This window comes from Eretmochelys imbricata, chromosome 2 (genome assembly GCF_965152235.1).
Source record: "Eretmochelys imbricata isolate rEreImb1 chromosome 2, rEreImb1.hap1, whole genome shotgun sequence".
NCBI classification, from domain to species: Eukaryota; Metazoa; Chordata; order Testudines; family Cheloniidae; genus Eretmochelys; species Eretmochelys imbricata.
Window position 1 is genome coordinate 10,024,374 of NC_135573.1, and position 24,138 is coordinate 10,048,511.

Sequence of the window (24,138 nt, forward strand, 5' to 3'; positions counted from 1 at the left end):
CCTTCCAGCTGTTTGTACTCGGTGGTGTTTGAGAGAAGGGCATCACCACCACACCATCCGGCACCCGACCTGGACTCTGGTACCAAGCCCACTACCGACCCTCAGGACTTAGGCCTGTGTGATGTGGTCAGTGCAGATGCAGAGGAGGAAGGTCCCCTGCCAGTGCAGGCTGCCACCGCCTCCTCAGACGAAGCTGTCAGAATCGAGCAGCTCGGCACCACAGGACGACTTTAGAGCTCACCAGGAGCTATTGAAAACGGTGATTTTGAATCTTAGAGTCCTCACACAGCCTGATCAACATCTTGGCTGCGGTGGCCCCAGCAAAGGTGGCCCTACCCCTCAATGAGGCCGTTATGTGTCCAGTCAGGTCCCTCTGGCAGTCCCCATCTCTGCCCCCCACTTCAAAAAGAACAGAGAAGAAATACTATGTTCCTGCCAACTGGTGGGTTACAGTTCCACATCTCCAACCACTAGGCTTTATTTGGAAGGTATGACTATAATGTTTGGGACTCCATGGCAAAGTTTAAAGACTCGGTGCCCCAGGAATCCAGGCAAGAGTTCTCTGTTCTAATAGAGGAAGGAAAGACCATAGCTAGGCAGCCCTAGACACAGCTGACATGGCAGCCAGAACAATGGCATTAGCTGTGGTCATGGGAAGCTCTCCTGGCTGCCACCAGAGGTTCAGCAGTCCATTCAGAATCTTCTGTTTCAGGGAATCTCACTCGTCTCTGAACAGACGGATACAAAACTCCATGGCCTGAAAGATTCCAGGGCTACCCTCAGATCCCTGGGCCTCTACTCCCTGGCACCTTCAAGGAAGCATTTCAGACCTCAGCAACCTGTCCGTCTCTCTGCTCCACCATCTCACCAAGACCTGTTTAAAAAACAGAGCAGGGGTTATAAGCACAGGCAACTGCCCCCTTCCACCTCAGCCTTGCTACCAGGCATGCACAAATGTCCGGGAGGCCCAAAGCAGAATTTTTGAAGGGGTTCCCGAGGGCATTATATCCACCAGATCCTGCTCCCCCCTTGTTTTCAGTCCTACTTCAGCCCAGCACTGTCCCTCATCAAATCCAACTGTTGGGTGCTGAGCATGTTGGAGGAAGGTTGCGTCCTTCAGTTTTCTTCCACCTCTCCCTCCCACCCACCCCCATCTCCCTTCAGGGATCCTTTCTTCTGAGCAACTTCTAGTCCAGAAGGTGCAAACCCTCCTGATGGTAGGGGCTGTAGAGGAGTTGCCTCAGAACTTGAAGAAGAAAGCATTTTACTCCTGCTATTTCCTAATCCCGAAGGCCAACTGGGGTCTTTGACTCATCCTAGACCTGCGTCACCTCAACGGTTATCTCAAGAAGCTGACGTTCCACGTGCTCTCCCTGGCTTCCATTATTCCCTCCCTGGATACAGGGGACTGGCATGCCGCCCTTGACTTAAAAGATGCCTATTTTCACATCTCCATCTTCCAGGGCCAAAGAAGATTCCTCAGATTTATCGTAAACCAGACCCGCTACCAATTCACTGTCCTCCCCTTTTGGCCTGTTGGCAACCCCCCCCCCGGGTTTTCAGTAAATGGATGGTAATGGTGGCAGCTTTCCTAAGAAGGCAAGGAGGCATTCAAGTCTACCTTTATCTCGACTCTTGGCTGATCAAGGGCCAGTGCAAGCCCAGATCAAAGCCAGCATCAGTCTGGTCCAAACTACCTTCCGTACCCTGGGCCTATTGATAAATGAGCAAAATTCAACTCTCATCTCCATCCAGAGGACAGAATCTATCAGTGCAGTGCTCAATTCTGCCAGGGCCAGAGGCTTGCTTCCAGGCAATGTTGGCTCTAATATCCAAGGTCCAGGCTCACCCCATAACAACAGTCCATTTTTTTCCTCACACTTTTAGGTCACATGGCCATTTGCACTTAGTGGTTCAGCACGCAAGACTGCACCTCAGACCCCTTCAAGCTTGGCTGGCCTCGGTATGCTCACCAAGCTGTCACCACTTAAACTCGGTGCTCGCTGTTCTTGTCCTGGTCCTCGCCTCCCTTGATTTATGCGTGCAATCCCTTTCTCACCCCTCAGTCATCAGCATCCCTAATTTTGAACGCATCCGATCTAAGTTGGGGGGGGATCACCTCAAGCACGTCAGGACTCAGTGCCTGTGGTCCCAGGAGGAGCTCTCTTTGCTATGAGCTTGCTGATGTTTACGTGCAATCTGCTTAGTGTGCCAGTCATACCCCAGATCACAGGCAAAGTTGTACAAGGGCACATGGACAACATGGTAGCCATGGTTTAATCTACAGACAAGGAGGAGCACGCTCATCTACCCTGTGTCAAGAGGCCATTCACCTGTGGGACTTCTGGCTGAAGCACTCCATTCACCTCAAAGCTTCCCACCTTCCAGGAGCCTGGAACACTGGCAGGTCTTTTTCTTCTCACCAGAAGTGGTCTCTTCACCTAGCGATAACCAGATCCATCCCACAGAGGTCGAAGTTTCCCCATATAGACTTGTTTGTAACCAAGCAGAACAGGAAATGTCAGCAGTTCTGTTCACTGCGTGGGAACAGCCCAGGCTCTCTGTCAAATGTCTTCCTACTCCCATGAACAAAGCTCCTGTTCTATGTATTTCCCCCCCATTTCTCTGGTACACAAGGTCCTTCTGAAAAGTAAGTGAGACAAAGCAAAGGTGATTCTTATAGCCCCTGCAAAACCAATACTGGTTTGCCACGCTACTGGATCTGTCAATAGCAATTCCACTGCTACTCCTGCCTCTCCTGGACCTGATCTCACCAGATGACAGCCATTTGCTCCACCCAAACCTCAAGGCCCTCCAGCTGACCATGTAGAGGCTCCATGGTTTAACCTAGTGGAGTTGGCCCGTTCAGAACAAGACTGCCACGTCTTGCTAGCTAATAGAAAACCATTTAATAGAGCGACTTACCTAGCCAAGTAGAAGCGTTTCTCGGTGTGGTCTTCCCAAAGAGGCTTCTCACCAACTCAGTCACCTCTCCAGTCCGTGCTGGAATACCTGCTTTATCTGAAACAACACGGCCTAGCCACTTCATTGATCAAAGTGCGTCTAGCAGCAATCTCAGCCTTCCACCCTCTAGTGGATGATAGGTCGATCTTCTCACATGAAATGTCCATTTGCTTCCTTCTTGGGGTCTAAAGAGGCTTTACCCTCAAATTTGCGAACCTGTCCCTCCATTGGACCTAAACCTAGTCCTGTCGAGACTCATGGGTTCTTTTGAGCCCCTGGCATCATGCCCTATGTCGTATCTCTCCTGGATGGTCGCCTTCCTGGTAGTGATTACCTCGGCCAGGAGGGTCTCAGAAATCAGGGCATTTACATCAGAACCCCTATAATATGGTATTCTTTACGGACAAGGTTCGACTCCACCCCCAACTAGTGTTCCTTCCAAAGGTGATCTTGCAGTTTCATAGTAATCAGGCTATTTTCCTGCCCATTTTCTTCCCAAAACTGAACAAGAAAACAGAGGAGCAGCGTCTCCACACACTGGATGTTAGATGCGACCTGGCTTTCTACACTGAAAAAAACAAGCTGTTCCATAAATCCACACAGCTCTTTGTGGCAGTAGCAGATACGAAGAAAGCCCTACCGGTTTTAGCCCAGAGAATTTCATCCTGAATCACTTCCTGAATTCGTATGTGCTATGAGCAATCGGGCACCCTACCTCCTGCCATCTTGACAGCCCATTCAACGAGAGTTCAGGCTTCATCAGCGCCATTTCTGTCCCAGGTCCCTATTCAGAACATTGGCAAGGCAGCGACCTGGTCATGAGTACATACTGTGACAAAGTTACTCCTCTACCTTGGTGGGTCTTGCGCTTTTTGGCGGATTTGCTCGCCTTGGAGCTTCATGGCAGCCCCCAGCTTGGCTGTTTTGCTGAACCCACAGTCCAGGTCGACTCTTCCTATGTCTGACCAGGAGTTGGGAGGTTTGGGGGGAACCCGAGCCCACCCTCTACTCTGGGTTCCAGGCAAGGGCCCTGTGGAATGCAGCTGTCTAGAGTCCCTCCTGGAACAGCTGTGCGACAGCTACAACTCCCTGGGCTACTTCCCCATGGCCTCCTCCCAACACCTGTATTCTCACCATAGGACCTTCGTCCTTGTGTCTGATAATGCTTGTACTCCTCAGTCCTCCAACAGTCCGCGTTCTCACTCTCAGCTTCTAGTGCCTCTTGCTCCCAGCTCCTCACATGCACACCACAAACTGAAGTGAGCTCCTTTTTAAACCCAGGTGCCCTGATTAGCCTGCCTTAATTGAATCTAACAGCTTCTTGATTGGCTGCAGATGTTCTAATCAGCCTGTCTGTCTTAATTGTCTCCCAAAGGTTCTGGAACCTTCCCTGTTACCTTACCCAGGGAAAAGGGACCTACTTAACCTGGGGCTAATATATCTGCCTTCTATTACTCTCCTGTAGCCATCTGGCCCGACCTTGTCACAATACTTTATCCTCCCACTGTGCCATCACCCAGCAGGCAAAAGGTGATGCCAAGTTTGGCAGAGCAGTGTTACAATCCACATATCCATGAACTCTGAGCCCACCTCCTCAGGTACTGCTTGTGAGTCACCTAACTTGGAATGGACGTGAGCAAGCACTCGAAGAAGAAAAAACGGTTACTATCTTTCCTGTAACTGTTGTTGTTCAAGATGTGTTGCTCATGTCTATTCCACAACCCACCCTGCCATTCCTCTGTTGGAGTTAGCTGGTGAGCAGGAACTGAGAGGGTGAGGGGCCAGCTGCAGCCCGTATACTGGCGCATGAGTACGTGGCCCCAGACGGAGCTAGAGCTGGCCCAACGGCCTCCACTGAGGGTAAAATCTCGGTGTCTGTGCACACACCACATGCACACCTAATGTGGAATGGATATGAGAAACATATCTTGAACAACAACAGTTACGGAAAGATTAGTAGTTGTTTTATTCTCAAACTGTGCTTCATGGACCATCCCTTCCAGGTGGACTATGGAACTGTTTTTTATCACAGCAGTGAACGTCGCTTTTCAAGCAGAGTTGTTTTTTGCTACTCAGGCACTTGTAGTACATGAAGACTTTTTTCACTGACTGAACATAAACAAACACCCCTCTGCACCTGATATGGCTGCTTATTGCCTATCATTGTCAGGTGTGTTCAATGTAAATTCGCTGTTGATCAGATTTTCAAATGAAACCAAAGCTGGAGGGAGGTAGACCAAAGAGGCAGACAGAGTCAAACTTCAGAGTGACCTGTAGTAGGGACCGCAATGAAGGGAGACTTGGTCCTAACAAATATACATTACTACACCCAGGAGAAGGAATTAAGCTGCACAGACGCAAAACTGTGAGATAGAAAGAAGCATCTGCACCTACTGCATTAAAAAAAACTTTAAGAAGCACATCCCCCTTCATGCTGTCCTAATATTACTTTTCTTTTTTTTGTATCAACTTCTTTATTGAAGTGTTCAGGAAAAAAATAGAAATACAAAACTAACAGAAGAAAAAGATATATTTTCTACAACTAATAAGCACCATGGTAGCAAACCCAGAGAGCTCGCTGCAGTTGGTATTGGATGGGTTAATCCTAATGAAGTTTACACTGAAAAGAAAATGCAGTGTTTATATCCAAATCATTCCCACTGGTAGTAGAGTGGGATTATGGTAAATATAAAGCTGTTAGCATAACCATATAAACTAGGGGTGTCAATTAATCACAGTTAACTCATGCGATTAACTCAAAAAAATTAATTGCGATTAAAAAATTAATCACAATTCATCACAGTTTTAATCACACTGTTAAACAATAGAATACCAGTTGAAATTTATTAAATGTTTTTGGATGTTTTTCTACATTTTCAAATATATTCATCTAAATTACAACACAATACAAAGTATACAGTGCTCACTTTATATTATTATTTTTATTACAAATATTTGCACTGTAAAAATGATAAATAAAAGAAATAGTATATTTCAGTTCATCTCATACAAGTACCATAATGCAATCTCTTTATCGTGAAAGTGCAACTTACAAATGTAGATTTTTTTTTGTTACATAACTGCACTCAAAACAAAACAATGTAAAACTTTACAGCCTACAATTCCATTCAGTTCTACTTCTAATTCAGCCAATTGCTAAGACAGACATGTTTGTTTACATTTATGGGAGATAATGCTGCCAGCTTCTTAGTTACAGTGTCACCTGAAAGTGAGAACAGGCGTTGCAATGACACTTTTGTAGCCGGCATTGCAAGGTATTTTTGTGTCAGATATGCTAAACATTTGTATGCCCCTTCATGCTTCGGCTACCATTCCAGAGGACATGCTTCCATGCTGGTGATGCTAGTTACAAAAATAATGCGTTAATTAAATTTTGACTGAACTCCTTGTGGGAGACTAGTGTGTCTCCTGCTCTGTTTTATCCAAATTCTGCCATGTATTTCATATTATAGCAGTCTCGGATGATGACCCAGCACATGTTGTTCGTTTTAAGAACACTTCCACTGCAGCTTTGACAAAACGCAAAGAAGGTACCAATGTAAGATTTCTAAAAATAGCTATAGCACTCAACCCAAGGTTTAAGAAACTGAATTGCCTTCCAAAATCTGAGAGGGTCGAGGTGTGGAGCATGCTTTTAGAAGTCTTAAAAGAGCAACGCTCTGATATGGAAACTACAGAACCCGAACCACCAAAAAAGAAAATCAGCCTTCTGCTGGTGGCATCTGACTCAGATGATGAAAGTGAACATGCGTTGGTCTGTACTGCTTTGGATCATTATCAAGCAGAACCTGTCATCAGCTTGGATGCATGTCCTCTGGAATGGTGGTTGAAGCCTGAAGGGACATCTGAATCTTTAGTGCATCTGGCACATAATCTTGCGACACCCGCTATAACAGTGCCATGTGAACGCCTGTTCTCACTTTCAGGTGACATTGTAAACAAGAAGCAGGCAGCATTATCTCCTGCAAATGTAAACAACTTGTTTGTCTGAGTGACTGGCTGAACAAAAAGGAGGACTGCATAGACTTGTAGGCTCTCAAGATGTACATTGTTTTATTTTTGAATACAGTTATTTTTTCATACATTATTCTACATTTGTAAGTTCACCTTCCATGATAAAGAGATTGTACTGCTGTACTTGTATGAGGTGAATTGAAAAATACCATTTCTTTTGTTTTTTACAGGACAAGTATTTGTAATCAAAAATAAATAAGATCATAAGAATGGCCATACTGGGTCAGACCAAAGGTCCATCCAGCCCAGGATCCTGTCCTCTGACAGTGGCCAGTGGCAGGTTCCCCAAAGGGAATGAACAGACAGGTTATCATCAAGTTATCCATGCCCTGTCACCCAATCACAGCTTCTAGCAAACAGAGGTTAGGGACACCATTCCTGCCCATCCTGGCTAATAGCCGTTGATGGACCTATCTTCTATGAATCTAACTAGCTCCCTTTTGAATCCCATCATAGTATTGGCCTTCACAACACCCTCTGGCAGGGAGTTCAAGAGATTGACAGTGCATTGCTTGAAAAAATACTTATTTGTGTTTGTTTTAAACCTGCTACCTATTAATTTCATTTGGTTGCCCCTCGTTCTTGTATTATGAGAAGGAGTAAAGAACACTTCCTTATTTACTTTCTCCACACCAGTCATGATTTTATAGACCTCTATCATATCCCCCCTTAGTCGCCTCTTTTCCAAGCTGAAAAGTCCCAGTCTTATTAATCTCTCCTCATACGGAAGCCATTCTATACCCCTAATAACTTTTTCTGCCTTTTCTGTACCTTTTCCAATTCCAATATATCTTTTTTTGAGATGGGGCAACCACATCTGCATGCAGTATTCAAGATGTGAGTGTACCATGGATTTATATCGAGGCAACATATTTTCTGTTTTATTATCTATCCCTTCCTTGATGATTCCTAACATTCTTTTCGCTTTTTTGACTGCCGCTGTACATTGAGTGGATGATTTCAGAGAACTATTCACAATGACTCCAAGATCTCTTTCTTGAGTAATAGCAGCTAATTTAGACCCCATCATTGTATATATGATTAGGATTATGTTTTCCAATGGGCATTACTTTGCATTTATCAACATTAAATTTCATCTGCCATTTTGTTGCCCAGTCACCCAGTTTTGTGAGATCCTTTTGTAGCTAAGACTGAAGCTTCGCAGTCTGTCTGGGACTTCACTATCTTGAGTAGTTTTGTATCATCTGAAAATTTTTCCACCTCACTGTTTACCCCTTTTTCCAGATCGTTAAATATATAGTGAGCACTGTACACTTTGTATTCTGTCTTGTAATTGAAATCAATATATTTGAAAATGTAGGAAAACATCAAAAAATATTAAAATAAATGGTATTCTATTATTGTTTAACTGTGCGATTAATCATGCTATTAGTCATGATTAATTTTTTAATTGCACGTTTAATCGCAATTAATTTTTTTTAATTGCTTGACAGCCCTAATATAAACCAGTAACTGCTATTAACTGTTCCTAACTGCCAATGAGAGTAAGGCTGTGAGGTTTTAGTCTGGTATTGTGGGTTGATCTCTCTTCTCCACAGCCATGAAATGCAGCCGTCTGGAGTTTGCACATGGTATTTTATGTTATGGCTGTGGGTACATTTCAATTTATAATGCTTATTTGTTCTCGTTTATAAAAGTGTTGCATATTGCAGTCGCAGACCGCTGCTGGAACTCTGTATACTTTTATGTTAAATTCTGCTAAATTAAGAAAATTTGATTTACAATCTAATTTTAAAAATAGGATATGTTGTATTAGCAAATGTGACTAAGAGTTGCTATTTGTTAAATTCTGCGTGGTGATTTGTGTGGCGTTTGCGGCAAACTCAGATCTGTAACCAAAAGCTGTTATGTGATTCAGTTTAGAAACAAATTATTGTAGCAGAATGTGGGAACCATGTGCTGTAATAGTGTTAAGATGGTGGCAACGCTGCATTAATTTAGAGAACTTAATTTTTGCAGAATTCTTCTGCTCGCTAAAATGTTTAATGTTAATTAATGTATTCCTTGTCAAAATGTCTTTGCATATTATTTAGACTGTAATGGTGTGTCAGGTTTATCTAATTCTACATAGAATGATAAAACTGCACATAATTTGCATTTGAGATGAAATACATCAAAGTACTTAATGTTTATGAAATTTTATAATCTTTTCCAGCTTAGTGTCATTGCACAGATTCCAGGGTTCACTGCTGTGAATGAGTATTCTGCTACTTTCAATTTATAATGTTTTTAAATGCCTTTTATGAAATTATTATATAACATCCTGAGTGCCCAGAGAAAGTGCTTCAAAAGATCATTTTTTATTTTTATTCCATAAGTAAGACTTACAGTTCCGTGTATGTTGTTTCCCTCTTAGCCCATTGGAAGGCAGCTGGTTGTATATACTTCACAGGTTGACTAACAGCAATTTTCTGACGTAGCCTGGAGATCTGTGCAATCTCCCTCAGACAACAAATGAAACTTGCATGCAAATTAGCTGCAGAGTAAGGTGGTGATTGAGTTACCTCTGATATCTAAGGTCTAGGAGTCTTGTTATGACATAGATACATGCTTTACTGTAGCCATATACTGCACAGGTGTAATTTGTAAAGTCAAAATGGCTTAGAATTTAAAAATGGGATTGTATCAGACCAGCAGTCCCAGTGATGATTGAACCTGGTGCTATTCTAACGAAGAAAGCTTTCATCCATGTTTGTAACTGCTTCCTTTGCTTCACTCTGACTCAACAGAAATTCTAGGCTTCAGGATGACACACACCGTGACAATCCTGGTATCTTAATATATAGATTGGGGTGGCCAACAGTTAAAGTATGGCTCTCGGAGCCCCCATCATTCTCCACCTACCAGACTGTTTTGGGGAGCTCGGGTCTTCTGCCCTGCGGTGGGGTGGTGGGGCTAGGAGCTTCTACCCAGCAGGAAGGGGGGTCTTGGGGTTTCAGCCCTGTGGGAGGCACCTTCCGGGACTGACGACTTCAGCAGAAGCAGGGCTGAAGTCTCGTGCCCTGGCAGGCGTGCCCCAAGGGGCAGGAGCCCCAAGCCCATCCTGACCTTGCAGGTCAGAAGCCCCGAGGCTCCCCACCTCTCTGCAGGGCAGAAGCCCCGAGCCCCGGCAGGTGGCCCCACTCTTGAAAATCTGAAGATTGTCATATGCAGCTCAGAGGGTCAGTAAGTTTGGCCATATCTGATGTACATGTTTGAGGTACATTACTATCTTCTCCTCCCGTTCAGAATATGTCAGTATGGAAGGCTTTCCTTAATGTTCATTGAAGAGGTAATGGTCCCTTCTATGAAGAGTTCACAAACTCACCCAAATTTAATTTTTTATTATTATTATTTTATTTTTAGTATAGTTTGTATGACCCATTGAGAAGATTAGGGCAGAAATCCTTTTTCAATACAGATTTTTTTTCCAGTTTTGAACCTTGTTTTCTTATGTTCGTGCAGATTGTGGCGTTTGACACAGTCTGGTAGATGCTGCTCAGATGCGTCAGCATGATGGTATCTTCGTGCTCTGACACACCTCTGGAAATTCTCCAGCTCTTCCCTTTCAGTCTTACCTGCTCTAGAAATTGGCTGCTAGGGAGAAAATAGGGGCAGCCAACTACTCCATAAAAGCAACAGAATTCAAAGTTGAGGGTATATTTATAAGCCAGGCTAAGCACTATTTTGAATACTATATAGTCATCCAAATTAGACATTGAGCCAAACTAAAATTCCAGATCAACACCCAGAGGCTGGGATATTCTGAACCTGGATCCTAACTTTTTAGATTGGGTCCATGTGACAAATCTCCAGCCTTGTCTCAGTGGGTCCCGCACTTCCAGGCAGATTGTGCTAGCCTCAGAGGCTCACTGTGACCTTCCACGTAGCCCTTCTCTCTCTAGAGGCAAGGATCACAGCCTACTGAGCCATTTTCATCATAAGTCAGCAAGGGAGGTGGGAAGAAGCAACCCTCCCTCACACAGTCTCTGTTGTCTCACAGTCTCTGTGATTAACTGGGAAGAGTGTGGTGGTGGGGAGCCTGGGCCCACACTCTATTCCGGGCTCCAGCCCAGGGACCCTAATAGTAGCAGCTATTGGTAGCTGACTTTTTGAAACAGGATGAGTACAATTCCCTGGGCCACTTCCCCACAGCAGCCCCCACTTCCTCAACATCTACTTCACCCTTACTTCAGGGCCTCCTTCCATGTGCCTGATAGGATTTGTCCTGCCTAGTTTCTCTAGCAACGCGGCTTCCTCCTACAGCTCCTGACATGTACCACTAACTGGGAGGCTTTTAACTAGTTCCAGCAAGCCCTTGATTGGCTTCAGGTGTCCCAATCAACCTAGCTGTCTCCACTGCTTTCTAGAAAGATCTTAATTGGCCCCAGGTGTCTTGATTAACCTGGAGCAACTGCCATTTGGTTACCATGTTAACAGGGATTTGTTTACCCTGGGGCTAACATACCTGTTTCTCACTACTTTCCCATAGTCATCTGGCCTTGCCCTGTCACAGTCCACCGTTTATGTTTGGGTTTTTTGATCCTTTCTGTCTGTGTACTTCTAGGGTGTGCGTGTGTGTCTGAAATATGGAGTGTATGGGTGTGATGGTAACATTTTGTTAGCATTAGTGTGGGATGGTCACATTTTTCAGAGATGTAGACTAGTTAAGAAAAAAAAAACTAGTGGCTGTATGATGCCTAGGGGATTGGGACATTAAAATAAATTCTATGAAAATAATTAGAAGGCAGAGGATAGGTGAGGTGGTCAAGGGTGTATGATAAATATATCACATGGTTTTGCAATTGCACCTGTGTACCAACACTGACACTTAGAAATGTAGCTATGTATGGTGGAAGGAAGTAGTTGAGATTGAGGAGGGCAACTTGTCACTTGAGTGTTGAATGATTCAGTGCATATTTCATTGCTTTTTTACAATTTGTGTTGGTGGCATATGTAGTCTTGCAATCTTAAATCAAAGTCAAAAAGGTTTTTGGGGATATAGATAACATGTCAGGCTTACACTGGGTACATCTTGTTTCAACCAAGAAGATATTTTAATCCTAAAGTTTTAAGTTTAAGAAAAAAAATTATAGTAGAAATCCATGCGAGGAACTTAATTATAATAATTATAATGCTAGAAGTAACATAGCAATACAAATTTATTTGGATGCCCATAAGAGGGAGAAATCCAGTCTGGTAACAGACTTAGTGGTCCTTCGAACTCCTCATTTATGGTAAATTCTACAAGTCAGAGGACTGTTGCAGGTGCAAAAGTATGATTGGGTGTTCCAGTTTTCATGCCCGTCCTTTCTCAGTATACTGTGCAGTGAGTGTGTTTTTAGTGTTTCTTGAAACAATAAAATATGTACTGCAAGCAATTCATTCGCAGCACTTCTCTGTGATTGCATGCGGACACCATTAAACGCAATACACTCTCCATCCCAGGGGCCTATTATAAAGATGGTATCTTTCTATATTTAAAAATAGAATATTTTACAGTACAGCAATTGCTATGGAGTGGCTAATGTTAACGTTTTAATGACACTGAATTTGCATTCTAATATTGAACTTTACTGAGGATTATATTTGCATGCAGTATTGTTGTAACCATATGATGATGTGAATTGAAGAAGAGTTGTGTAAAAGCTTGAATGCTTGTCTTTCTCACCAGCAGAAATTGGTCCAATAAGAGATATTAATTACCTCAACCACCTTGTCTCTCTAGTATATTTGCATGCATTTCTAAAGACCCCCATCACCATGGTATCTCATAAGATTTCTTCTCAACAGTATATGTGTGTTTGTTTATTTCAGGAAAGACGTTGGCTTAAAGAGATTTTTTCCGAAGAGTTTGCTGGATTCTGTAAAGGTAATTATACTTCCCCTTGATCATGAGCCTCAAATCCATGAACAGCATATTTTTCAAATATTGGAGAAAATGAAAATGGCTTTGGATTCCATTAGTCTGCTTCAGAGACCTGAAAATTGGGTGATGATTTTGCTTTTATAGTAGTAACTGGGCTGCTATGGAAACATTTTTCTCTCAATGAGAAAAGTATTAATCACTGGTGTTCTCGCACATTGGTAGCATGTAATGCTAGGGCGACCATATTTCCCTACGCTGAATATGGGACACCTAGTAAACTTACTCGTATTCAAGTGAGTTCAACGGCAATCGATCAGAACAATGCAGTACAAACATCAAATTAACATCAAGTTGGCCGAGCCCCTGTTAAAAAGAAATACTGCTAGTTGGATTCTTTTTATTTACCCTCTTATTTTTAAGGCTTTAGGGTTCACAGGGGGAGGGTGACAAACACACCCCTACCTCCCTTCCCCCCCGCCCCCCCACAGACACTCCCATACATACTGACTGACATGTCCCTCCCTTCCCAGGGCTCTCCACCCTCCATGCTTGGCTGGCTCCCCAGGATGGATCCGCCTCCCCTGGCACCACATCTCCCTGAGGCAACTCGTAGGGGGGCACACAGGGTCACATCCCCTCTCCCCCCCCCCGATTTCTGCCAGGGTTCATGCCAGAATGTGGCCAGCAGCATCATTTTGGCACTGTGCGGGAGGGAAGGGATGGGAGCTGCTTCCAGCCACAGGGGAGGAAGAGGTGGGGAAGAGATGACCTGGCCCGTGTCTTTGCACAGTCATCTCTTCTCTCTCTCCCCGCCTCCTACTTGTCCTTTCCTGGCCACACAGTGCCGAAAGGCAGCTAACTCCTCCAGGCCGTTGCAGGCCACGGACGTCACCCAGCCGCCTCTGGCTACAGCATGGGCAGGAAGGAGTTAAGCCCTAAGGATGCATTGTGCACCAAAGCCCAGGGAACCTGATTACAGGGACTTCAGCGAACCCAGCCAGAGGGGTGACTTCACATGCCTAGGGGATGGAACAGCCCCCCCCCCCTCCCCCCGCCGCCACTTAGCTGATGGGAGGAGAGGATTCTCCATGCCAGTGCTGTGCAGGGCTTTGGCAAATGCAGGGCTCAGCTCCTCCTGGCAAGCGCCACAGGATGGAGGGTCTTGGGCTTTCCCGGGGCACCAGCCCAGTCCGAGGCAATGGGGGAAGGAAAGAGGCTGCCAGCCAGGCTGTTGGTGAACTGAGAGCTCTGACCAGGGGCTGGTTCTCCGCACAGCGCTGGGAGTGGGACGCAGTCCGCTGGGGGCGGGGGGGAGGAGGAGGAGGAAGAATATGGAGGACCAGTGGGTCGGGGGGGCAAAGCAGGGAGAGGACAGCGAGAAGGGGAGAACCTAAAGGGCCAATGGGTGGCAGCAGAAGCAACATGTAACCATCCGCCACCTGGCACCTGCCTGCATTCATTGGCTGCTGCAGCGCACAGACAGTGCCGGCCAGAAGTGGGGCAGGGCCCTGCTGGCTGAAAGCCGGCACGCAGCGGGGGCTGCACTGGCGGACCAGCAGAGGAAGTGGCTGGCTCCATGCGCTGCATCTTCGCCCCGCCACCAGCCTTGCACACCCACCCCAATCGTTGGACACTGAACCTCCACTTACCGCTGGTGGGCGGGCAGCTGGTGAGCTGGGTTCCAGTCAGCAGCAGGACCCGCCAGTACTGATGCGGGGGGAGACAGAAAATATGGGACAATTTGTCTGTTTTTAAGAAAAAATCGGGACACCTGCAGGACGGCTTAAATCCCGGACTGTCCCTTTAAAAATGGTCACCCTATGTAATGCAATGTAGTTAAATAGCAGATATGTGAACTGATGAAGTTTGAGCTCATCGCGGAGGTGATTCACATGACCTTAGAGATTTAATATTTAGCTAATAGGATTACACTTCTGTCTTCCTTACCCAATGTAGTAGTGCTAGAGACTGCTCCCAAAGTAATCTCTCTGTTGTGATGTTGCTTAGAATGTAACTTCTGAAGCAGAAGGGGAAATTTGGAGAGAGGAAAAGAGAAAGAGACATGATTAAGAAGTCACCAAAAGCATGTACTCCTGATAAACCAAATTCTGTACTCCTTGCTGAAGGCCCTGTCCAACTCCCATTGCAATCAAAGAAAAGATTCCCATTGACTTCAGTGAAGCTGGACTGAGCCCTCAGTCTTTACTCAAGCCTCACTCTCAATGAAGTCAGTGGAATTCTGCATGATTTGCTCTAATGCTGGTATTGGAGCGAGGATAAGACAATTGACACTAAGTAATTTACAATCCTCAACACTGTTTTATAGGAGTCTTGGAATGAATGGGATGACTATGTATACTGTTCATATTCAGTAGTTTATATGCATACATTTAGAGACTAAATTGTAGTATGGCAATGGAGGGCAACTCGTATGGTGTTGAAAGGTGTATTTTCATGTGTACAATATACTATTTTCAGTTAATAACTCTTACCCATTATGAAAAAGAAGAGAATGCTTAAAGGGCTTAATTCTCATTTTAGTTTAAGTCTAAAAAAATACAGTAGAACAGGGAGAAGAACTTCAAAAATGAATTGAACTTATTTAAAATTATAGAAGATGTGTATCCCAAATTCTACCTGAATGCAAATCGTGACAGTTTGTCGTGAACAACTCAGAATCAGGAATCATAATGAAAATACTAAAGGACCTGTATCTGTGTCACTTCTCCTGTGTATCATTATAATATATGAATAAAATAGTGAAATATTTTATATTTATCCTCTCTAATAAGATCTATTTAGTCTTGAATAGCAAGCATCTAAAGAGAACACTTAACTTTACAGAAAAGATTGTTACAAGGAGGAGGGAGAAAAATTGTTCTCCTTAATCTCTGAGGATAGGACAAGAAGCAATGGGCTTAAATTGCAGCAAGGGCAGTTTAGGTTGCACATTAGGATGGTTAAGTACTCAGGGTGGTTAAGTACTGGTATATATTTCCTATGAAGGTTGTGAAATCTCAATCATTGGAGATTTTTAAGAGCAGGTTAGACAAACACCTATCAGGGATGGTCTAGATCAGAGGTGGGCAAACTAAGGCTGGGACCATCCTGCCCTGCCCTTGAGCTCCTGGCCAGGGAGGCTAGCCCCTGGCCCTTCTGCCACAGCTACGCCACCGTGCGGCTTGTGCCTGCCTACCTCCCAATAAGCCAGTCCTGCCACTCTGAGTGGCATGGTAAGGGGCTGGGGAGCGGGGTGGGGTTGGATAAGGGGCAGGAGGTCCCGGGGGGCAGTCAGGGAGCAGGGGCTGTTGGATGGGGCGGAGGTTCTGGGTGGGGGGTAGTTGAATGGGACAGAGGTTCTTGGGGGTGCAGTCAGGGGACAGGGAACAGGGGGGGTTGGACAGGCGTGGGAGTCCCGGGGGGCCTGTCGGGGTGGGGGTGTGGCTAGTGGTCAGGGCAGTCAGGGGACAGGGAGCTGGGGGGTTGGATGGGGGTGGGGTCCCAGGGGGCAGTCAGGGAACAAGGAGCAGGGGGGGTTGGATGGGTAAGGTTTTGAGGGGAGCTCTCAGGGTGCAGGAAGTGGGAGGGGTGGATAGGGGGCAGGGGCCAGGCTGTTTGGGGAGGCACAGCGTTCCCTACCCGGCCCTCCTTACAGTTTCGCAACCCCGATGTGTCCCTTGGGCCAAAAAGTTTGCCCTCCCCTGGTCTAGATAGTACTTAGTACTGTCATGAGTGCAGGGCACTAGACTAGATGACCTCTTAAGGCCCCTTCCAGCACTGTGATTCTATATTGCTGACCTGAAATTGAACAATATGTATCAGCGATGTATTGATGGACCTACAAGAGCCAAATAATGCTTTCCAGTATAAAGAGAAGGCAAGTTGGTATTGCTGAATGCAGTTTGCACTGAGTAGCAAGAAAATATCCTCTGATAATGAGGTAATTTAAGACACATAGGACCATTTAACCTAGGGTTTTTTTAATTTAATACTTTTTAAAATTTCCATAGTATCCTCCTTCTACCTTTTAATAGATGTTGAGTTAAGCCTAACATCCCTTTCTCCCCTTATCCTGTGAGGGAGGAAATTATCCCCATTTTAGAGGTGAGGAAGCTGAGGCCCAAAGTCATACACGGAGTCTATGACAACACTGGGGATAATACCTAGGTCTGACCCTCAGTCCTCTTCTTTAGACAACAGGTTATCCATTCTCTGTTATAATGACCTGCATGGTGATTAGTAAAGAGTGCTATCAGACTGAGCCAGACAAAGAGCAGTTTACAAAATAAAAAATCGGCAAAGCCTCTTTAATGAGTAACCTATTAAACATAAAATATTACTGAAAATACAATTCATTGACTTATCTTGACAGGATGTTGAGCTGATGCTGCTTGTTCCAGTTTGCTCTTACCGTTCTTCCTGCATTCACACTTCCTATGTGACTCCACTTCTTCCCAACAGAAACTATAGTTCTTGACACTGCTTGAGCCTTTCGAGCTCTCTTAGAGCTTGATTCATTTGCTAACCAAAGTCAGTGAAAGAAATAGAACTCAGTAGTCGTTGGAATGGGCTAGAAGCAAAGTGCCCCAAACTAATTGTTCTCTTTATTTGTGTATTAATATCTTGATGCCCTGGTGTCACTCACTGCCCTCAGAATAATCCTCCCTTTTCTAAATATCTTGAATCATTCTAAATGTTCTGTAAAGACTTATTGATCTAAGGAGTATATAAAGGGGTTCACCCACCCCAGGTTCGCCTCTTTGTGTCCAGGTATGGCATAGAGGCTGTCTTCCCTGTATGCTGCCCCCACCAATGGTTGCTCTGTTGCTGCGGTGGTTTCTCTTCCCACAACTTGTCTGGGTTGACTCTTCTTTCAGGGCTAGGATCCTAGGGGTTATTCTGCCGCCTCCTGCTCCACACCCCTGCCACCCAGTTTCCTCCTCACCACCTCTCTGTTCCCAGAGAATCACTGTAGACTCCCTTCCTGCAGCCCCTTTCTTCCTTGTTTTTTTGGCGTAACAGACTTGTTTCCTGACTGCCATGCACTGTACTTTATATCTTTTTCATGATTCTTCCACCTTTCCTGGTTTTCTTAAAGAACTGTAGAATAACGTTTTTTTATTGGGCCCCATTTTCCTTGTATTCTTGATAGATGTTGCAGGGAAAATTTTGTTACCTTAAGACCCCTGAGTTTTCTGTATAAACGCCTCCATTCACTGGTACAGTCTTTACAATCACAAAGGATATAATCTTGCATTTTCTGGATTTATAGGTTATGGATAATCCATCTTTATGCTGTTAATTATAAATAAATTACTGTTTAATCCACGCTGCCCTGTTAGAATTCTAACTAGAGGCACTTCACTCTTCCTCTCAGGGCCTTGCATTGTATCAGCGTTCTGAGCTGTTGGACATACTTCTCGGAATTTTTTCCCTTTTTGTTTCGTTTGCCCATAGTTCTTCCTGTTCCTCCCTTAGCTCATTTTTGATTAGGTGTTCAAATTCCATTTTGCTTAAAGGGATTCCTAGGTCATCGCGTTCATGATTAATAGTATTTTCTGCCAGTTTGTTGCCTTCTATCCCCATGTATGCTGAGATTTTACTATGGTTATAACCAGTTGTGCCAGTTTGGTTGTTAACATAACTTTTCAATATAGAATATCATTTCTGCTTTCAGACTTACCACTGTAAATTGCCTGCAGCCCTGTTAAGGAGTCAGACGGTTCTGCAGAAAAGGACCTAGGGGTTACAGTGGACGAGAAGCTGGATATGAGTCAACAGTGTGCCCTTGTTGTGAAGAAGGCCAATGGCATTTTGGGCTGTATAAGTAGGGGCATTGCCAGCAGATCAAGGGACGTGATCGTTCCCCTCTATTCGACATTGGTGAGGCCTCATCTGGAGTACTGTGTCCAGTTTTGGGCCCCACATTACAAGAAGGATGTGAAAAAATTTGGAAAGCGTCCAGCGGAGGGCAGCAAAAATGATTAGGGGACTGGAATACATGACTTATGAGGAGAGGCTGAGGGAACTGGGATTGTTTAGTCTGCGGAAAAGAAGAATGAGGGGAGATTTGTTAGCTGCTTTCAACTACCTGAAAGGGGGTTCCAAAGAGGATGGATCTAGACTGTTCTCAGTGGTAGCAGATGACAGAACAAGGAGTAATGGTCTCAAGTTGCAGTGGGGGAGGTTTAGGTTGGATATTAGGAAAAAAATTTTCACTAGGAGGGTGGTGAAGCACTGGAATGCGTTAGCTAGGGAGGCGGTGGAATCTACTTCCTTTGAAGTTTTTAAGATCAGGTTTGACAAAGCCCTGGCTGGGATGATTTAGTTGGAGATTGGTCCTGCTTTGAGCAGGGGGTTGGACTAGATGACCTCCTGACGTCCCTTCCAACCCTGATATTCTATGATTCTAAGACAGGATTGCCATGGCAGCTGGCCACACATCTAAAGTCCAGTTGAGTGCTAGCATAATCTCTGTTAGCTCAGCTGTAAAGATGGATACAAAGTTAGTTAGCCTTACAGCTTTCTTGAATCTGAGGGAGGGCACACAGGAAACTGTTCCTACTCTTCTTGTTCCTTCCTGTTTGGAGCCGTGTGTATATATTTGGCAATAGTGTCCCCACTTATCACTAATATATTGATTTGCTATATCTTATATATTTTTCAGTCTTCTTCTTTTTTTATTTATTTACATAATTCCATGTCTGTCTCAGGAGGGATGGTTTTTCAGTGGTTTTTCCATAGCTATAGATTTTGGTCTTTTCAATCCTTTCTTTTCACTGAGATCCTTTATCCACTTCTGTACCCTACTTACATGGAGAATTGTGGTGATTTTTTTTTTTTTTTTTTTGGCCCTATCCAGCCTCCACTTAATTCTCAGCAATCATTATATATTAGGTGCATGTTGTCATCTTCACTATTACCTAGTGATTTGACCCAAAACATTAAATCCAGGAGCTTCATTCTAGGAGTGAAAGCAGCTGGTGAAATGCCTATCTGTAGTACACACAGAGGCACAGTAATAAAGGCGCCACACGCAGTACGCATTGCCTGTGTTTGGATATAGTATGGTTTTCTCAGATTTCTGTTCGGTGCTGATCCAAGGGCCTGACTCCGTATTCAATAATTGGTCTAATTAGCATTCCGGATGCATTACCACTGTTTTCTTATCTGTTCCCCAGAACGTTCCAGAGATACTTTTAAGAAAGTTAATTCTAACTTTGCACTTACCTTTAATATTTTCAATATGATCCCTCCAAGTGAGCTTGTTATCAAATATCACGCCCAAGAATTTATAATTTTTCACTATATTTATCTGTTGGTCATATAGGTATAACTTTACATCTTTTTGGACTTTCCCTGTGAAGATCATTCCCTTAGTTTTGTCTAAGGAGAATTTGAAGCCCCACTTATTACCTAGTCTGCACTTCTCTTAAGTGCATCATTGATTCTTTTGGTGGTGCTTTCAAGGGTTCTGCTTTTGGTCCATATGGCACAGTCTTAAGCAAATGATGTGATCCCTGTTCCTGAACTCATCTCTTTACAGAGGTCATTTTTCAAGAGGGTTGAGCTAATTACACTTCCCTGTGGCGTTCCATTCACGGTTGAATGTATGTTGGAAAAAGCTTTTCCTATTCGGACTTGTGTTGTTCTTTTGCTTAAGAAGTCCCTTACCCATCTGTCCATTTTTCTTATACTACCCATGAAGACCATTTTATAAAGTTGTCCCTCTTACCATAATGCATTGTAGGTTTTGTCTATGTCCAGGAAGGTTACTATCATGAATTCTTTAGTTCTCATGCTTTTTTGTGCTTCTGTGTCTATCCTTACAATATTGTTAATAGCACTCCTACCTCTTCTGAACCCATTTTGCGTTCCATCTATGAACCCATTTCTTTCTAGGTGTGTTCGTTATCTCTCCATTACCATTCGTTCTATGGTTTTACCTAAACACGTTGGGAGGGCAGTTGGTCTGGATGCCACTGGTCTTGAGTGCAACTTACTTGGCTTTCTCACTGGGACAATAGTTGAATATTTCCAGTCCTTAGGTATTTCACTTTTTTGGCATATGTTGTTATATAATTTTGTTATGATATTATGATGTATCATCCTCAAGCTTCGTTCACTTAGGTGTTTAAGCATTTCAAAGCTTATTTGGTCCTTCCCTGGTGCGATGCTTTTGTTCCTTTTTATTGCTTTTTGGAATTCCCTCATGCTAATGTTTTAATTTAAAATACTATCCACATCCTCCTTCCCCCTCTTCATCATCTCATAATTATCCTTAATGAATATTTTTCCTTTCCCTAATTTATATCCTCTAATCCTCATCATTACTGACCTTTTTGAAACATATTGGCCAGAATTTCTGCTTTTTCTTTGCTGGAGCTTATTACTCTTCAAGGTTTGGTATTTATTATATGTCTCTAACTCTTTATTCCATTCATTTTCCTAATTTGCTTATATACATCTGCTGTCTTGGTATCTTTATTTACTGTCCCGCATTCTGTCCTCCAGGTTTCTCTTTTTGCCCTTTTTATAGCCCTTTGTACAACTACCTTACTTTTTTTTTATATTTCATTTAATTCTCACTATTTAAGCCTCTTTCAGCTACAAACTTCCTGACTTTATAATCTCCACCCAGGCCCTCCCCAGCTGGGCTCCATCATCAATGAAGCCTGTTGCTCTCACAGGTGCTGCCAGTTATGTTAATTAGCCTCACAGGCCCACATCAGCCCCTTCAGAGCCTGAGTAGGGTCCATACCCCGTCATAAAGTGTTAGCCAGATTTTCTAGGGAGTAGAGGAAAAGAGGAAGTTCTGTTTTTGTGTGCAATGTCTTGCCCTATTCCTTGGTCAAGTAGAAGAGTGAAGTGCTTTTAAGGCAGATGTAGTAGTTAGTACAATGGGGTATCCCAAGAGGGAGCCATTGGTAATTCCTGTTCATCTTAACTTTGACATAACAGAAAAATGGATTTGGTAGTATCGCTTGCACAATTCCTGTTGCTAGTTTCTAAAAATTAGCTGGCATTAAAGAAAACTACTTTTTAACATTAAGTAGTTGTTGTATCTAATAACATACGGTTATTTTAGATTAAAATCTACTATCTGTGTGGAAAAAAATATAGAGGCAAAATATAGATATTGTTGACATTTTGACATTGATGCCAACAACTGAGAGAGACAATAATCAAGCTGGCTCTAAAGCACCCACACACAATATATGTTTCTTGCTCTAATGGCTAGGGCTTACTTAATTTATGGATACTGTATCTTATGGGTGGGTATATCTCCTATTGACTTCAAAGGTAGAAGAATTAGGCCAACACTGAACTTTTTGAAAAGCCTGCTCTCTTTTCTTAATATCCTAAAGTAGCAAGTACTGTCCTAAAGTAGTAAATTCCATGCTACTTGTGCTACATTGACTTTTGTTTTAAAAGATTCTAAAAACAATTAATTGTCTTGGTATTACTCTATAAAGCTCTGTGAGGTCTGTTTCCTGCCTGTCTGAGAAACCATCTTTCCATATGTATCCTCCCAGCAGGTGGGGAGAAACTAGTACTAACGGTGTCCAGATAAATTGTGAGGGCAGAGCATTTTCTTTAGGGGGTCCTTGGTTTCAGAATTGTTCCCCTGGCCAGTTGGCCAGATCATGGCATAAGGTCCCTTCATTTGATCCACTGCCAAGGGGTTACTGATTATGGGATTGGTTGAGCATATTGGGGATGTTGCTTCTGAGTTTGTTGCTCTTTATCATAACACACGGAGGCAAAAAGTCCAGGGATTTCCTCTCTGTGCAGCCAGGTATTGGTACTGTGCTTAATATTTTGTGCAGATGTGTGTATCTTTATATATGAGTATAGGTATATATATTTAGTTCATCCTGTGAGTACTTTTTTTATGAAAGTACGTATCTACAGTTAATGATAAAAAAGTGACGCCTACACAAGTCCTGAACATTTACTCACCAAAACACACATTTCAAGTCTCAAGGATACATAATCAGGTTCCTGTGTCTACTGGAAGTGACGTTATCTGTTTGGGCAGAAGGATGACCTTAGCACCTTGTGCATTGTTCATTTTTAGCAGGGGAAACTTTTAGTAAAATGGTATAAAATTCATTTATTTTCACTAAATAGTACATCTTCTCAGACTTTAATAACCCCGAAGTTGAAGGTTATTAAACCTTGAACCAATGAATCACCACACGAGGACACGTTTAATTTTACTCATGCACGTAGTCCCGTTGATTTCAATGGGATTACTCACATGCTCGATCAGCACTTATAAGAAGGGGACAGAATTCTCTATGTACAAATTAGTCAAACTTTGCCGTAAAAATAATAATTGTATTCAAGGCTTTTTTAGTACTTGATCGTATAGACTATCCAACAGTATCGGTTACAAAGCAAACAGATTCATGTGTACACTCACGGTTCATCAGTTAAATCCTTCAAGAAGAGTGGTTGTGGTATCTTCATCCTGTGGCCTAATGGAGAGAGTACAAGAAAGAGGATTAGTTCAGGATATATCTACTCTAATTATACGGTTGAACTGAAAACTCTTCTCACAAGAAATAGAAATAGAGCACAAATAGAGGTGGGTGCTGTGATGTTCGTTTGACTCACAGACAGTGTTCCTTTATAAGAAACGAGAACACAATCAACAGATTGCTGAAAATAACAACTTTAACACTGTGTCTGAATAAAAGAGGATCTGTGGAGAGGACTTTATTCTGAAAAATATATATTTACTTATCAGTAGGAGGTTGCAAAAGGTTTTGGGACAAATTTTCAAAACTGACCATGTGTTTCTGATATGTGTGAACTGCAAAAGGGCTATATGCAAATTGTGTACACCAGTGATCAGTTAGGTGCTTAGCCTAGAGTATATGCACAAATAAATGAGCAAGTACAAATTAGAAGACGAAGTGTTTTAGTAGAATTTTTCATAATTTATTGAAAGCATAAGTTGCTAATATTTTTTACACTGGTAAGAGGTTCAGAAAGTAGCGGTAAACAAGGAACTTAGAAAAATTAGTTCATGCAGAGGATAATAATCATGTTGTCTTGTCCTGTTTTGTTTAGAAAAGAGATGACTGAGGGGGGATATAATAAGAGATCTATAAAACCATGAATGGTGTGGAGAAAGTGAATAAGGAACTGTTATTTACCCCATTTCATAACACAAGAATCAGAGGTCAACCCAGGTTTAAAGCAAACACAGGAAAGTACTTCTTGACACAATGCAGAGTCAACCTGTGGAACTCATTGCC

At 43.3% G+C, this 24,138-nt stretch overlaps 1 protein-coding gene across 3 annotated transcripts in view; it reads left to right on the forward strand.

Annotated features, from left to right (window-relative positions):
• The window catches only part of PTK2 (protein tyrosine kinase 2), a 385,991-nt gene that overhangs the window by 218,303 nt on the left and 143,550 nt on the right, over positions 1-24,138 (forward strand). For all 3 annotated transcript variants that reach the window (XM_077809747.1, XM_077809744.1, XM_077809746.1), the window contains one exon: positions 12,817-12,871. In XM_077809747.1, the coding sequence (XP_077665873.1) occupies positions 12,817-12,871 (55 nt within the window). The remainder of the gene's footprint in view (positions 1-12,816; positions 12,872-24,138) is intronic.